General features: G+C 39.7%; 1 protein-coding gene across 2 annotated transcripts in view; it reads right to left on the bottom strand.

Annotated features, from left to right (window-relative positions):
• Positions 1-14,954, bottom strand: part of myom1b (myomesin 1b) — an 81,427-nt gene that overhangs the window by 39,355 nt on the left and 27,118 nt on the right. For both annotated transcript variants that reach the window (XM_067423114.1, XM_067423055.1), the window contains exons 13-18: positions 13,381-13,577; positions 13,248-13,301; positions 9,933-10,057; positions 9,607-9,790; positions 7,466-7,640; positions 4,061-4,182 (exon numbers count right to left, since the gene is read on the bottom strand). In XM_067423114.1, coding sequence (XP_067279215.1) covers positions 4,061-4,182; positions 7,466-7,640; positions 9,607-9,790; positions 9,933-10,057; positions 13,248-13,301; positions 13,381-13,577 — 857 coding nt within the window. The remainder of the gene's footprint in view (positions 1-4,060; positions 4,183-7,465; positions 7,641-9,606; positions 9,791-9,932; positions 10,058-13,247; positions 13,302-13,380; positions 13,578-14,954) is intronic.

The following is a 14,954-nucleotide window of genomic DNA, read 5'->3' on the forward strand; positions in this document are numbered from 1 at the left end:
ATTCATAACTATGTTTGGAAACCTCTTCGCGATTCCATCTTTCAAACTTTAGTTAGTGTGTAATGCTGCTGTTAGAGCATAAATAATACCTGTAAAATTATAAAGCTCAAAGTTAAATGCCAAGCGAGATATTTTATTTAACAGAAGTTCCCTTTCAAAGCCTACAGCGAACGGCCGGTTTGAACTACACCCCTGCACTTCCTTCAGGAATGACGTCACTAGAACCGTTTGTTGACTAACCCTCCGCCCAAAAGTACATGCAAAATAGGGGGCGTGGTCTTGTTGCTCTGCCATGTTGAGAAGAGCACGCATTCAGCGCTTGCATCTCCCCGTTATGGTAACAGGCGGGACATTTCCGGGCAAAGTGCGCTAAGCGGCTGTCCAATCACAACACGGGAAGCTCTGACCCAATCATAACTCGTTACGTGTTTCTGAAGGAGGGACTTCATAGAACAAGGAAATCATCAGGCCGTTTTTAGGACAGAGAAAACAGCCCTGTACAGATAAGTAAATTGTGTGAAACATACTGTGTTCTTTTACACGGGAAACATGAACTCATGTTATATTGCACACTGTAAACATAATCAAAGCTTCGAAAACACGAGAAGAACGGCACCTTTAAGACTGATGTAAACTACACATATCCATCTCATACTTATTCAGAGAAATAAGTATTCTCAGTGTTAATATCAGCTGTTAATAAACAAATGAATAAGCTCATGGCAGAGTTTAATCTTTTTCCAACAAGTTTTGCGTCTATTTGTTTAGAATATTGCTAAGGGTATTCTGATGGTGGTTTGGAAAGTGAGACATGCATTGGTACACTTTAAATACACTTTAAAGACTTCTAATTGTGTACAGTATGCAAATGAGTTCAACAGGGGAAAGAAGGGTGGGCAACACTGTGTGCCCCCTCTGCTTATCGCCGCCACTTGACAAAATACCTTGTTCGTCAGCTTCAACAAGATGAACATGTTTTATATAACAGCAGGGGCTATGGGCATGTTACCAAATACGCTAATCTTATTGCAGCCAATCACAGCACTGGAATGGTGAAGCACCAAATTGCAATTACCTCCTCATTGGAAGGGGATAAAGGTACCCTTTCAGCAGACACTACTTCAGGGCCTCATCTGCGTGTTCAAGATTAAGAACCTTCTGCACCTGCTTCAGGGCCTCATCTATGTGTTCAAGATTAAGAACCTTCTGCACCTGCTTCAGGGCCTCATCTGCGTGTTCAAGATTAAGAACCTTCTGCACCTGCTTCAGGGCCTCATCTGCGTGTTCAAGATTAAGAACCTTCTGCGCCTGCTTCAGGGCCTCATCTGCGTGTTCAAGATTAAGAACCTTCTCCAACGACTTCAGGGCCTCATCTGCGTGTTCAAGATTAAGAACCTTCTGCACCTGCTTCAGGGCCTCATCTGCGTGTTTCAGATTAAGAACCTTCTCCACCGACTTCAGGGCCTCATCTGCGTGTTCCAGATTAAGAGCCTTCTGCACCGCCTTCAGGGCCTCATCTCCGTGTTCCAGATTAAGAACCTTCTGCACCGACTTCAGGGCCTCATCTGCGTGTTCCAGATTAAGAGCCTTCTGCACCAGCTTCAGGGCCTCATCTGCGTGTTTCAGATTAAGAACCTTCTCCACCGAGTTCAGGGCCTCATCTGCGTGTTCCAGATTAAGAGCCTTCTGCACCGACTTCAGGGCCTCATCTGCGTGTTCCAGATGAAGAACCTTCTGCACCGACTTCAGGGCCTCATCTGCGTGTTCCAGATTAAGAGCCTTCTGCACCGGCTTCAGGGCCTCATCTGTGTGTTCAAGATTAAGAACCTTCTGCACCTTCTTTAGGGCCTCATCTGCGTGTTCAAGATTAAGAACCTTCTGCACCTGCTTTAGGGTCTCATCTGCATGTTCAAGTTTAAGAACCTTCTGTACCTGCTTCAGGGCCTCATCTGCGTGTTCTAGATTAAGAACCTTCTCCACTGACTTCAGGGCCTCACCTGCGTGTTCCAGATTAAGAGCCTTCTGCACCAGCTTCAGGGCCTCATCTGCGTGTTTCAGATTAAGAACCTTCTCCACCGAGTTCAGGGCCTCATCTGCGTGTTCCAGATTAAGAGCCTTCTGCACCGACTTCAGGGCCTCATCTGCGTGTTCCAGATTAAGAACCTTCTGCACCTGCTTCAGGGCCTCATCTGCGTGTTCAAGATTAAGAACCTTCTGCACCTGCTTCAGGGCCTCATCTGCATGTTCAAGATTAAGAACCTTCTGCACCTTCTTTAGGGCCTCATCTGCGTGTTCAAGATTAAGAACCTTCTGCACCTGCTTTAGGGTCTCATCTGCATGTTCAAGTTTAAGAACCTTCTGTACCTGCTTCAGGGCCTCATCTGCGTGTTCTAGATTAAGAACCTTCTCCACTGACTTCAGGGCCTCACCTGCGTGTTCCAGATCAAGAGCCTTCTGCACCTGCTTCAGGGCCTCATCTGTGTGTTCCAGATGAAGAACCTTCTGCACCTGCTTCAGGGCCTCATCTGCGTGTTTCAGATTAAGAACCTTCTGCACCTGCCTCAGGGCCTCATCTGCGTGTTCCAGATTTTAGGACCCTTTGGTGCTCCAGGAGATCAGGATCCCCCAGATCTCCGTGTTCAAGGCTGTTGAAATGGCTCCCAGTACAACCAGTGGAAGAAGTCATTGCCATCGGACTGCTTACTTAACCACATGGAACGTAAATATCACTTAACCAAACCTCTTTCTAGAGACCTTGGCATTGTTGTATATTATCAGTATAGGATTTTCTAATTTACATTGGAGGTAATATAACTGATGCTAGTTAATAACAAATAATCGTTTGTTTATTTGTTTGATGCATAATAAGGTTCTTCACCTTAGTTTCAGAGAAACAACAGTTTATGTTTTCATAAGATAAATCAACTCTTCCACAGCCACAATTAACTTAATCACATGTATTTTATGCTTTTTATGCACTCTACTCCTTTGTCATTCATTGTATTATTTAGTAGTTGTGTTAGTTATTCTAGTTCATTTTTCATCTTTTAAACAGGATGATGTCCACATTTCTCTTATTTTGTTTACATATACATATTTTTCATTTAGTACTGCCCTTCTAGAGCAACAGAAGATACTTACATGTTTCTCAGAAGACATATTAGGTAAAATATTTTTTAGATGGATCTCAAAATCATAGTCACTGCTGGAAAGGGTTCAAATATGCAAAAGATGCTGGAACACTGAAGAATTTGCAGGACCTGAAGGATTTTTCTGAAGAACATTGGGCAGTTTAACTGCTCAGGACAAACAAGAGACTCATGAACAACCACCACAAAACAAAAAAAAACAGCCCTGGATCATCCAGATCACAACATGCAGTATTAAGAATTAATGGTTCAATAAACTTTTGAACAGGTGTGTCTTGTGCTAATTCTATATATTTTGTATACTATATGTAAACATATTTTATGTAAAATATCTTGTATGTATGATCCCTCTTATTTTCTTACAATTATTCACATTTTCACAGATTCAGCAAGGGGTGTGTAAAATATTTTTTTTATTATACAGTTTATATAGTTTTGTGCCATACAATACTGTTTTTAGAAACGGTTATTAGAAAAAAAAGGAGTGCATAATAAATGTGTTTCATAAAGGATAAGTGAACATAACTCAACACAAAGTCTTGTGGTTGTTAAGGTGCATGAACTTAGAAAATGTGAAAGACATGCAGAAGAGACAGGTGTGAAAAGACTGAGGGAGTGGGCAGGGGTGTACGAGGGTGAGCTGGTTTGTAGTCACCACTACATTGGATCATTTGTGACCCAAACTAGAGGAGGTCTACAAGTCCTGACCCCGTCTACTGGGAGAAATGCAGGGAACGGAGCTGGAGTTTGGTGATACCTTGACACTGAAGTGCCATTTAGGACGTGTGAAATGCGTAAGTCAAGTACAGTGGTCAGAATTTAAAGTGAAAGTTGAAATTAAAAGTGAAATCATATTTCAAATATCTCAATAATATCCAAGGCATATTAATAGAAGTTCACAGATGACTCACCAATAGCAGCTTTAACTTCAATGGCTTCTGATTCTTGAGAGAATTCACTGATACCGGCAGCATTGACTGCTCTCACTCGGAAAACGTAACTCTCGCCTGTGGTCAAACCATGACAGACAAACCTGCATAAACACATATGGACAGATATGTAACAATTAAAGGAAGTGTATGTAAGATTGTGGCCAAAACTGGTACTGCTCCCCCTCCCCCCTGACTCGAGGTTGCCAGATAGGCTGCAGGATCCAGCAGGAACGTTTGTAGTTTTGCAGCTGTGGTAACTAGAGCAGATCTGGCAACCCGTATGCCAAAACACTACTGACTTCGTGATTGGTAGATAGGTGGAGGGCGGAGTTTCAGGCCAAAACACAACATGTCAACATCAGTTGAGGGCTGCAACAACAACTTTTAAATGGCAATATCCTGACCGGACTACTGTTGTCAATGATAAAAGTATTTGAAATGAACATGATTTCTTAATGTCTAGTGTCATATCAGGGCCATTTTATAATTAACTGAAATACATTTCTTACATACAGATTTTTACGTGATCTGTCTGTCCAAGTGTGCAGCACACATCCTGAAAATGAAGACAAAACATTTTGATCGCCCTCTGGTGGTTGGCTGCAGTATAGGCCATAAACCCCGCCCTCTCCATGTGATCAAATAGGACCAAATAGGACCGAGTCAAAATAAAAAATCCAATTACACTTCAAAAAAAAAAAATCATCCACAGATGCTTTCGGTCATTTTCGGTAGGTCTCATCACACTGACACTTTTCTAATAAGTTTGGTTTTAGTTAGTTATTTTACGGGTGTAACTTCATGATTGACAGCTGCTCTTGTGATTGAGTCAGCAAGAACAGGGGCACTGAAGAGTAACAAAAGAGCAAGCCCCAGCTAGAAAATAAAATCCCTGGTTACTAAAAATAACTTTGGTTCCCTGAGATAAGGGCACGAGACATTACATCAGAACATGGTGAAACAGATTTTTCCTGGAAATACTGAAGCCTGATTGGAATAAAGGTGTTGTTCTATGATAGCCAATGGCGTTTAAGCGTGCAAATTAGAGCCAGGAAGAGACTGTGCACTTGCTAATTGTGATTTTTTTATCTAATTTTATCTAATTTTGTCTATTCGGTTTCATCATTAAAATCCATTTTCACATTCATCTTGACTGACTGAGGGGACAGTATACTCTGTGCCGACCCTGGGTGGGACCTTGATACCGCGGCTCCACCATCTGCACAGGATCACTACGGCTCTGAATGACGTAATTGGCAACGACTTTCTGTGGCTTTTTTATAGTGGAAGGAAGCAGAGACATGCTGAGCATTTTACAACTTTTTTGGTGTATTTTTAGCTAAAGACACTTAGTTCTTTCAAAAATATATGTGCTCATTAATGTATATTTACTTCTTTCAAGTAATAAAGTATTCTCATAAGTTTATAATACTCCATTGAAAATACATACGGGTGAGGGGTTCGAATGCTGGTCGCCATGTTGCCCCTCCATCTTGAAAGTACATTAGCCAAAGAGGGACATACCCATAAATTCAAGCTTCGCCTTTCGCGTTTTAACACCGTGTCGAATGTGAAGAGGGGGGTTGCCATGTTAATCTTGGACTAAATCGGCCACCGTAGGAGTTAAAACGAAATCAGAATGGAGAGGAACAGAAACTATTATTCACTGGATGGTCATATACCCTCTCACCGCTAGATGGGGGAAAATATCACACAGTGTAGCTTTAAAGGGTTAGTTCACCCAAAAATGAAAATTATTTAATGAATTACTCACCCTCATGTCGTTGGACACCCATAACATCTTCGTTCATCTTCGGAACACAAATGAAGATATTTTTGTTGAAAGCTGATGGCTGAGAAAGGCTTCAGATAGGCCTCCATTGGCATTCAATACATTTCCACTCACAAGACCCATAAAGGCACTAAAGACGAATCATAGCGGATACATGACCCAGAAGAGGAGGAGCGCCGCTATCGCGTGAGTTCACATCAGAGACCCGCACGGAAGACAATAACTTGGCGGAAAAAGTCATTATTTTTATTTTTTTGCGCACAAAAACTATTCTCGTCGCTTGGTAAAATTATTGTACAGCCACTGTAGTGAGATGGACGTTGTATCGATGTGTTTAGTGCCTTTATGGGTCTTGTGAGTGGAAATGTATTGAATGCCAATGGAGGCCTATCTGAAGCCTTTCTCAGCCATCAGCTTTCAACAAAAATATCTTCATTTGTGTTCCGAAGATGAACGAAGATGTTACGGGTGTCCAACAACATGAGGGTGAGTAATGATAATAATTTTCATTTTGGGGTGAACTAACCCTTTAAAAAACCTCTGAAGTAATCCAATTTCACTCTGGGACAGTAGGTGGCGCTTATAGAAAAGCAGAAATATCCCAGTTACCCAAGTACACAAAGCACTGCACAACTTTCCCAGAGAACTTTATTCGTCAGCTTCAACAAGATGAACATGTTTAATATAACAGCAGGGGCTCTGGGCATGTTACCAAATACGCTAATCTTATTGGCTAGCCAGCTTTAAGTCCAGTTCACACCAAGAAAGATACGTGTAGAGATTACAATAACGAATAACGATAACCACAGCTTTGGAAAAAATAAAAAGAGCACTTAACATTGATTTTTCCAGAGCTTTATATTAGCGTCCGGTCCAATGAACATTAATGTTCTATTTATTATTAGTATGTTGTCGCTAATGCTGCAGTTGTTGTCGTCTGCCACTTGTGCTCAAGCTCTTTAAAGCAGGATGGATTCTGATTGGCTGTCAATGTTTTTAATCGCTCATCAGCTGGGCGGGTGGGGGGATCTTATCAGCTCCTCTGTATATATATATAGCCCTTGTGTCCTAGTTATTTGTTCTATTTCTGTCTTTGTTTGCTGTAATTTGTAGATGGTGCACATTCTTGGTGCCTGTATTCACAGGTTCTCAGTGTTCCTTTGTTTTCTGGTTTCAGTCTGTTTGTTTGTTTAATAAAACCCCTTGCATTTAGATCTGCTTCTCCCTACCATGCCTCTTATAGTGCAATATTTTCTTGTGCCATTATCATTATGGTGGTGTGGACTCTGCTATTCTTTTACATTTAGAATGATATTGTTATAGTTATCATTTTTGTCTTCTTTTGGAAATATTTTCGAGAAGAAAAATCTAAACGGACTAATTTGAGTCTGAAATTTAAAGGCCGGGACACAACAAGCAAAAGGGTTGGACGTCGGGCTTTTTGTTGTCGCTAGTTCTTTGACATCAGTGTTCAATATTGCTTTTGAAATCATGCTGTTGTTGTGAATATTAGGCTGTGATTACAGCTGTGATATTTAGTACAACAAGACTTATTTTATGAATTATGAATTATTCTGTATGTGTCGTTATACCTTGTGCCTTTAACTGGTTTGTTGTTGCTTGGCTCCCACGTATTGCTCCCCACAATGCTGTTCTCAATGTAGTAGCCCACCAGCTCTTTAGCATCACGTGACCCTTCCCATGAAACCACCACAGATGTGTCTGTATTCCGGGTAGGCACCACACGGCCAGGGGCTGATGGGATATCTGGTGGCAGGTGACAAAAAAGTTAAAAGATTACACCATTGCACATTTTTTATGCTATGATAGATTATGATTGATAGAAGTTCAATAAAATAAAAATGTACAAATGTATGGTAAATAACGAGTGAATGGAATATACCAGATATGAAGTTAAAGGTCCCATTCTTCGCATGTTTTCGAAGCTTTGATTATGTTTACAGTGTGCAATATAACATGAGTTCATGTTTCGCGTGTAAAAAACCTAGTATTTTTCACACAATTTACTTATCTGTATACCGGTGTTTCCTCTGTCCTAAAAACGGCCTGATGATTTCTTGTTCTATGAAGTCCCTCCTTCAGAAATACGTAACGAGTTCTGATTAGGCCAGCGCTTCCCGCGCTGTGATTGGACAGCAGCTTAGCGCACGTTGCCCGGAAAGGTCCCGCCTCTTATCATAACGGGTTGATACGATACGCGCGCTCAATGTTATTGCAAAAATGTCTATATTGCCTTATCAATTTGAGCCGGAATCAGACCCGGAGAATATCGAAGAGGATCGATTACAACCTGCTCAGGAAAGACTTTTGCTGGATGTTTTAGAATGGTAAGCTGTCTATTCAGTAGTTTAAACTGATCATTACAAACACCAACAATCGATGGTGTCTGAATGAATTACTACACTTTTAAATGCTAAGTTTTTCGGATTAGTTTCAATTACCATCTAACGTTAGTTAACAAAGCTAAACAGCGTTGCACTTTGTGTCATGAGTTACATAAACTATTATACGGACCAACTTAAATAATAAAATACACATACCGGTTGTAGTCCATAAACAACGCCTTCTCCAGACAAAGAGGGAACTGCGTCATCTTTTAAGAAAATAATCTTTCTGCGAATCCGGCATTAAACTGATTGAGATTGAGGAAGCAGTCCTCAGCTAAATGTGCTGCACATAGTTTTAAATTGTGATTATAATTTTCGGGAACCGAGTTAACCATAAACTGTAGCCATTGATCTCTACGTACCGCGTCCGTGGGAAGGCCAAACAAAGGTGATTTGACTCCGGGATGAAAATAACAGCGTTTGTGACAAACACACTCTACAAAAACAGCGAGAGCAAAAGGACAACGCCCCAGAATTTGCGTGTTCTTGTGGGCGGAGGGTTCGTCATCAAACGGTTTTAGTTGGGCGTCATTAAAGCAGGAAGTGCAGGGCTGTAGTCCAAACCGGCCGTTCGCTGTAGGCTTTGAAAGGGAACTTCTGTTAAATAAAATATCTCGCTTGGCATTGAACTTTGAGCTTTATAATTTTACAGGTATTATTTATGCTCTAACAGCAACATTACACACTAACTAAAGTTTGAAAGATGGAATCGCAAAGAATGGGACCTTTAAGGCTACCATAAATAATTGGATAAAAAATATTGAGTTGGGTTTTCTTAGCTTACTTGAAAGAAACTTGAGGCTTCCATGCAAATGGCTTTTAACCAAGACGAACAAACAAGTTTAAACAGTACAAACATGTAGCAAGAGATAATGCATAGTAATGGTTTTCGGTTATCCACACAAGTGAAATAGGAAATATCAGAGCGCTGAATGAAATGATACACCAGTCAGAATCAAGTATTGTAGAAAGCCGCATAATAAAATGTATACTCTTAAATACAAATGTTCCAGAAGCAGGTTTTCGCAGTAATGACATATAAAGGGCATTTTGGGTTCCAGAATCTTTCAGTGAACAGTCCTTAAAAGTTCATTTTGTAATAATTTAAAGAACTTTTTTCCACTCGAAAGACTCTTTTGTGCAACGGAACATATCTATGCATGTTAAAGGTTCTTCATGGAACTACAAATGCCAATAAAAGACATTATATTTACATTAAAACACTATATACATTATATAGATATTTTTAAGGGTGTACTCATAAAACATCACATTTCCTTGAAGATATCCTTTTGCTTTGTAAAGAGGCTGTTGCTGTTTCATACCCAGCTTGTCCCCAACCGTGGTGGCTTCAGTTGGATCTGATGGTTCTCCAACACCAGCTGAGTTGCAGCAACGAACGCGGAAGCAGTAAGACTTGCCCTCAGCCAGATCAAAAAGAGCAAAACGTGGAGATTTCACAGGGATTTCAGTGTTCACTCGCTGCCAGCTGTCTGTGCCAGACACACACTACATGCACAGAGAGACATTATTGCTTAAACACACAAAAATACAACATACTGTATCACCCAAGGTCTATTACCTTAAAAATCACTAAAGCTTTATGTCACTGGCAGTAATTATGCAGTTAGATTCAGTTTTGCACACTGACCTTTTCTACATAATACATGACCCCTTCATGGCCCTTATTGCCTGGGGGCTTCCAGCTCAAAACCACATAGTTTTTAGTGGCTTCAATGACTGTGAGGTCACAAGGTCTGCCAGGAACCACTCCTTCTAAATGAGTTAAAGAGAAAATATAATCATGTTATAATGGTAATATGTTCATTGATCTATTTTAGGTAATAAACTGCAGGATGGTCAAAGAGACAGGCCAATGACATTTCAAAAATACAGGTACAGTATTTGAATAAGACACATTTCCAGTTGTAATGTAAAATTTAAAATCATTTTATAGAGATTACATATGGAAGTTTCCACCACAACTGAGTAAAAATGTGATTCTTTAAGCCATAACACTTACGTAATACATACTAACTTTGTCATAAATTTAAATAAAAAAATATATAGATATAAAAACTTAACATGAGAAAAATAATAATGACCCTGCTAGAAATGTTACGTTCCCTGAGTGTTCTCAAAACATCTCTGCTGATGTGAAGGATGTCACTTGGTAACGTTCCTAGAATATTCAGAGACGGTCATGATTTGGAGTTCTTCAAAGGGTTCAGGGACGTTATTTGGTGGACCTTTACGGAACATTCAGGACGCTCTCTGAACATTTAGGGGACCACATTTTATTTGGAAATTTGATGTTCCCAGAACGTTCCGGCTGGTGTCAAGGACACTACCTGGTAACGTTCCTAGAACATTCAGAGACGGTCATGAGTTCTTTAAAGGGTTGGGGGATATTATTTGGCAGACCTTCATGGAACATTCAGGGTGTTCTGGGAATGTTTAGGGGACCATTAATCTAAGACGTTCCCTCTACACTTCATTCCCATAACATTTGCAGGACCTTTAGGGGACCAACCAAAAATTATATTTTTTGATCCTATATAGCTTCTTCCATCACGTTTACAGAACATGTTTTTGTGACTCTATGTTCACTGGGTTGCTCTGCAAATGAGGGTCAGTAAAATGCAGGATTTGCAAAAGTTGCTTCTCAAAGATGGATCAATACCAACCCTTTGTTATCCAACCTACACTTTATAATGTGTGTGTTTGTAAATTGTCTTTCTGTGCTAATGGGGTTAACGTTACTATTGTCTTTTACTGTATTCACAGAGACCAAAGCTTATTATTTTTAGCCCGAAAATGCTCGCCGCCTGTACAATTTCACAAGTGCACTTTTATTAATTCTTAAAAATAGAACTTATAACATAGCTCTGTCTCTGTGAATACAGTCAGAGGCAATGGTAACCTTAGCCACAATAGCCCCCAGTGTGCTAAGCAAAGGCGAATTGCGTACATTCACAATATATAACATGCAGTACTTGCATGTTCTGAATATGAAATTGGACAAACAGTTGGTATTCAAAACATGTTCTGAAAACATTCAGTAAGTGTGATGGAAGGACCTAAATAGGGTTTTTCCTTCACCGTTTAGAGAACTTTTAGGAAACGTTGCGCAGTTTAACTACGAGATACTGAGTCATATTAACAGCTACAGACTAAGTGATCATCTGCCATCTACTGGTTATAGTGATAATTACATGTCTTTTTTTTATTTAAATGAAAGTGTTTGTTTTCCTACATCTTGAAACTTTTAGTCTTACAAATGGAGACTGGAAGATGAACAAATAACAATTTCGGAGTGTCTATCTACACCAGGTGCAAATAGTGTGCCTTGTTGGCAAGTGCTATTCACACGACTCATGATTATCTGTGCATTAATTAAAGAGTTACTTCAGCAATTAGCATATGGCGTTGTATCAGTAGAAACCCTGAAGTATATTCAAATGATTGTGCTTTCCCCCCTCATATCCCCCTGAGACAAGAGATTTATGCATTTTATTTCTAGAAAAATTCCTCCTATGATGCAAATTGAGGATTTGGCCATGTGGAATAGTTAGCCATGAGGAATGTTTGGCCAAAGGCTAAAGACTACAGCCAGCAGAGGGAGCCATTTCCACATGTTTTGAACCCACGCATGAGGGATGGGAGATCACACTCACAGCTCAGCTCAGCTGCAGGCACTCATTTAAACAGAGCTATGGTGAGCAATGTAAGTCTTTTAAATTCTCAAATTAATTTCTATGAAAGTTAAGCTTGCAAAGGCATGAACTGAAACGCGCCAGACCGAACTCACATTGTGAATGTATGCCGTGACTGTAGTCTCAATTACCTCAGCTCTCACCACGAGAGCTCCTCAGCTCATTTATCTGACTCCTGCAGTTAGTGCTCAGTGCTGTGAGACTCGCGCGGTAACTCACTCATTATATTGAACAGACACGTTCAGTTTTTAATTGTAGTGTCTTCTCCAACACAGTCACAAATCAAGTTGGTGGCTTTGGGAATGGCCTCACAGGGCAGTGAAGCATTCAGGGAATTTTAGTCTTTCATCCCCATGAGACAAAAATACATGTTCTGTCTTTTCTCAGTCTAGAAGGCACCAAATTCAAAAATATTTTCACATTTCTACTACATTGATGACCCAGTTTAAATACAGATTCATCTTCCCAGTGCTGAAGTACCCCTTTAAGAATGAATTAATGCATATTAGTGCACCCATATTGTAAAGTGTTACCACTATTTCTGCTATTATACAGTATATATGGCTGCTGGTTTCCATGTGCTGTTTGATCTGATAGCTATGGTTTATAAGAGAAGTCTGCACTGTATTTGAATGCTTCTCACTAGATATCGCAACTATGTGATCTCACTGGATCTCCCAGCGCTGTGTTGTATCGGTGTCACATGATGTGATGGTGACCGGAGAGAGGACCTGTTCTGAGCTGGTGCTGCACTGTCTATTATTTATCCCACGCTCTGAACTGATAACCCTGCTGCACAGCTCAATATCTAACAAGGTTTAATCACACCGGCAAGACTTTTTTTTTCTCACATATATAACATTATCACACAATAATGAGAAACTTTCTCATAACATGAGTTAATATAAGTCATTATGAGAAGGTTTCTTATTATTTTGAGAAGTCATTATTATGAGAGAGCCTTTTATTACGAGATATAATAATTAGGATATTTTTTTCTAAACATTATAAAATATTAACTCATAATGATGCCAAAGTTTCTCATTATTATGAGATACTAAGCCATCATAGGAAAGTTTCTCATTATTACTATATAGGGAGCCATTATGAGAAATTTTCTCGATAATCATATACTAAGTAAGCCATAAATAGCTCAGTTGTGGAGAAAAAAACCTCTCTAGGATAACCTAAAATGTAAAGGTTTTTAATGATAGTGGGAACCCTAAAAAAATAAGATAGAAGTTTCTCACCCACTGGCTCCTCCTCAGTTACAATTATTTGTCCAGTCCAAGGAGCAGAGGCACCTAGAGAAAGAAAGTGCATTGTACTGCTTGTTCTGTTTTCGTTTTTGTTTTAGTGCATTTGCCGTGTCAGTCAAGTTACCTTTTCTTGTGCGGTCTGCAGGGTCCATAGCTGCTACTGGTTCAGAGACACGGGATGGATGGCTCATACCAGCCTTATTCACGGCACGCACACGAAACACGTAGCTTCGTCCTTCCACAAGACCAGTTACAGGGAAACGTGCAAACTTAACAGGAGTGTCGTTACATTGTGACCAGTGGGTAGTGCCAACTTCACACCTGCAGTGGGAAAAAAACATAAAGGGATTTAATTTAAAAAAATTAATACAATCTGATGTTACAAAAATATCAGAGAGCAGGGCTGTTTGTGAACAAGCAATAAAAAAACAGTCAAGAAATGGTCTAGATTCTATGGATCCACTACAGAATATAAAAATAAAAAAACTAATACATTATATAATATATATCATGACTCTCAGTTCATTTCCCCCGATTCTGAGTTTATAATATGCAGTTCTGAATTAAAAAGGTAATCTCACTTCTTGACTCTTTTTTTTTTTTGAAGAAGAAGAATTGTGAGAAACAGACTCACAATTTGCAAGAAAAATGTCAGAATTGTGAGATAAGCCGCAATTACCTTATTTAATTTTTATTCTGTGGCAGAAACAAACTTCCATTAGACTGGGTAAACCCAGCCCGATCTGTCAGTGATTTGATTTGATTTCTGGAAACCTGTACATTAATTTATTCTGCTTCTGTTACACATTTGCGGGAACCAATCACAGACTGGCTTATTGACCTGGCACGCTATTGGCGGCTTTAACACAATGACGGATAGAGAAGAGATGGATCGATGCCTGTTGATCACGCCTCTAGTGGTTTGATTGGTTGAAGGACTATCCAATTGCAGAGTCATTTGAATTATGCCCGTTTATCACACCACTTGTGCAGTAGAAAATACAGAGCAGACTCCCCAGACCGATGTTCAACCTTAAAAGACTGAGCTTGGCCTGGTGATAGCAAGACAAAACTGCCATAACAACCACAACAAACTAGTTGTAACTGTATAGAAAGCTATATACCTGTTTTGCGTTTGTGTAATAACTGACTTTAACTCATATTTCATATAAGTTAAAAATCATAGTTTTGGAAAATTCAGCTAGAGAATCCAGCTAAAACTCCTTGTTTGAAGGTTTCAGCTGAATTTTTTAAAAATAATTTGAGATATTTGGTATGTTTACATGACAACAATGTACTAAAAATGGGGGAAAAAATGCTCCCCTGGTTTTTGCTTACAGACGACATCAAAATGATCGCCATTTACACAGATTTGCGGAAATTATTAGGCTGTATTCTGCTGTCAGGCCAGTAGTTGGCGATGTCACTTTGTAAGGAAAAGCTACTCGCCCTTTAGACTGAAAACGTAATATGCATGACGTCACCGTTTTCACAAATTAGCATTTTTGTAGTTTACATGGAGACAATTACGGTATCATTTTCAAAAAACATTTCAAATCCATTTTTAAAAGTTAGCATTTTCAGGCCCGCAAAACGCTCTTGTTGTGTAAATACCTTTTCTGTTTTTAGTTGAAAACTGTCGTGTAAATGGCCCCTCAGTGTTTGGTTCTGCCGTATATGATGTTTATTTACATCAAG

The sequence above is a fragment of the Pseudorasbora parva genome, chromosome 1 (genome assembly GCF_024679245.1).
Source record: "Pseudorasbora parva isolate DD20220531a chromosome 1, ASM2467924v1, whole genome shotgun sequence".
In the NCBI taxonomy this organism is placed as follows: Eukaryota; Metazoa; Chordata; class Actinopteri; order Cypriniformes; family Gobionidae; genus Pseudorasbora; species Pseudorasbora parva.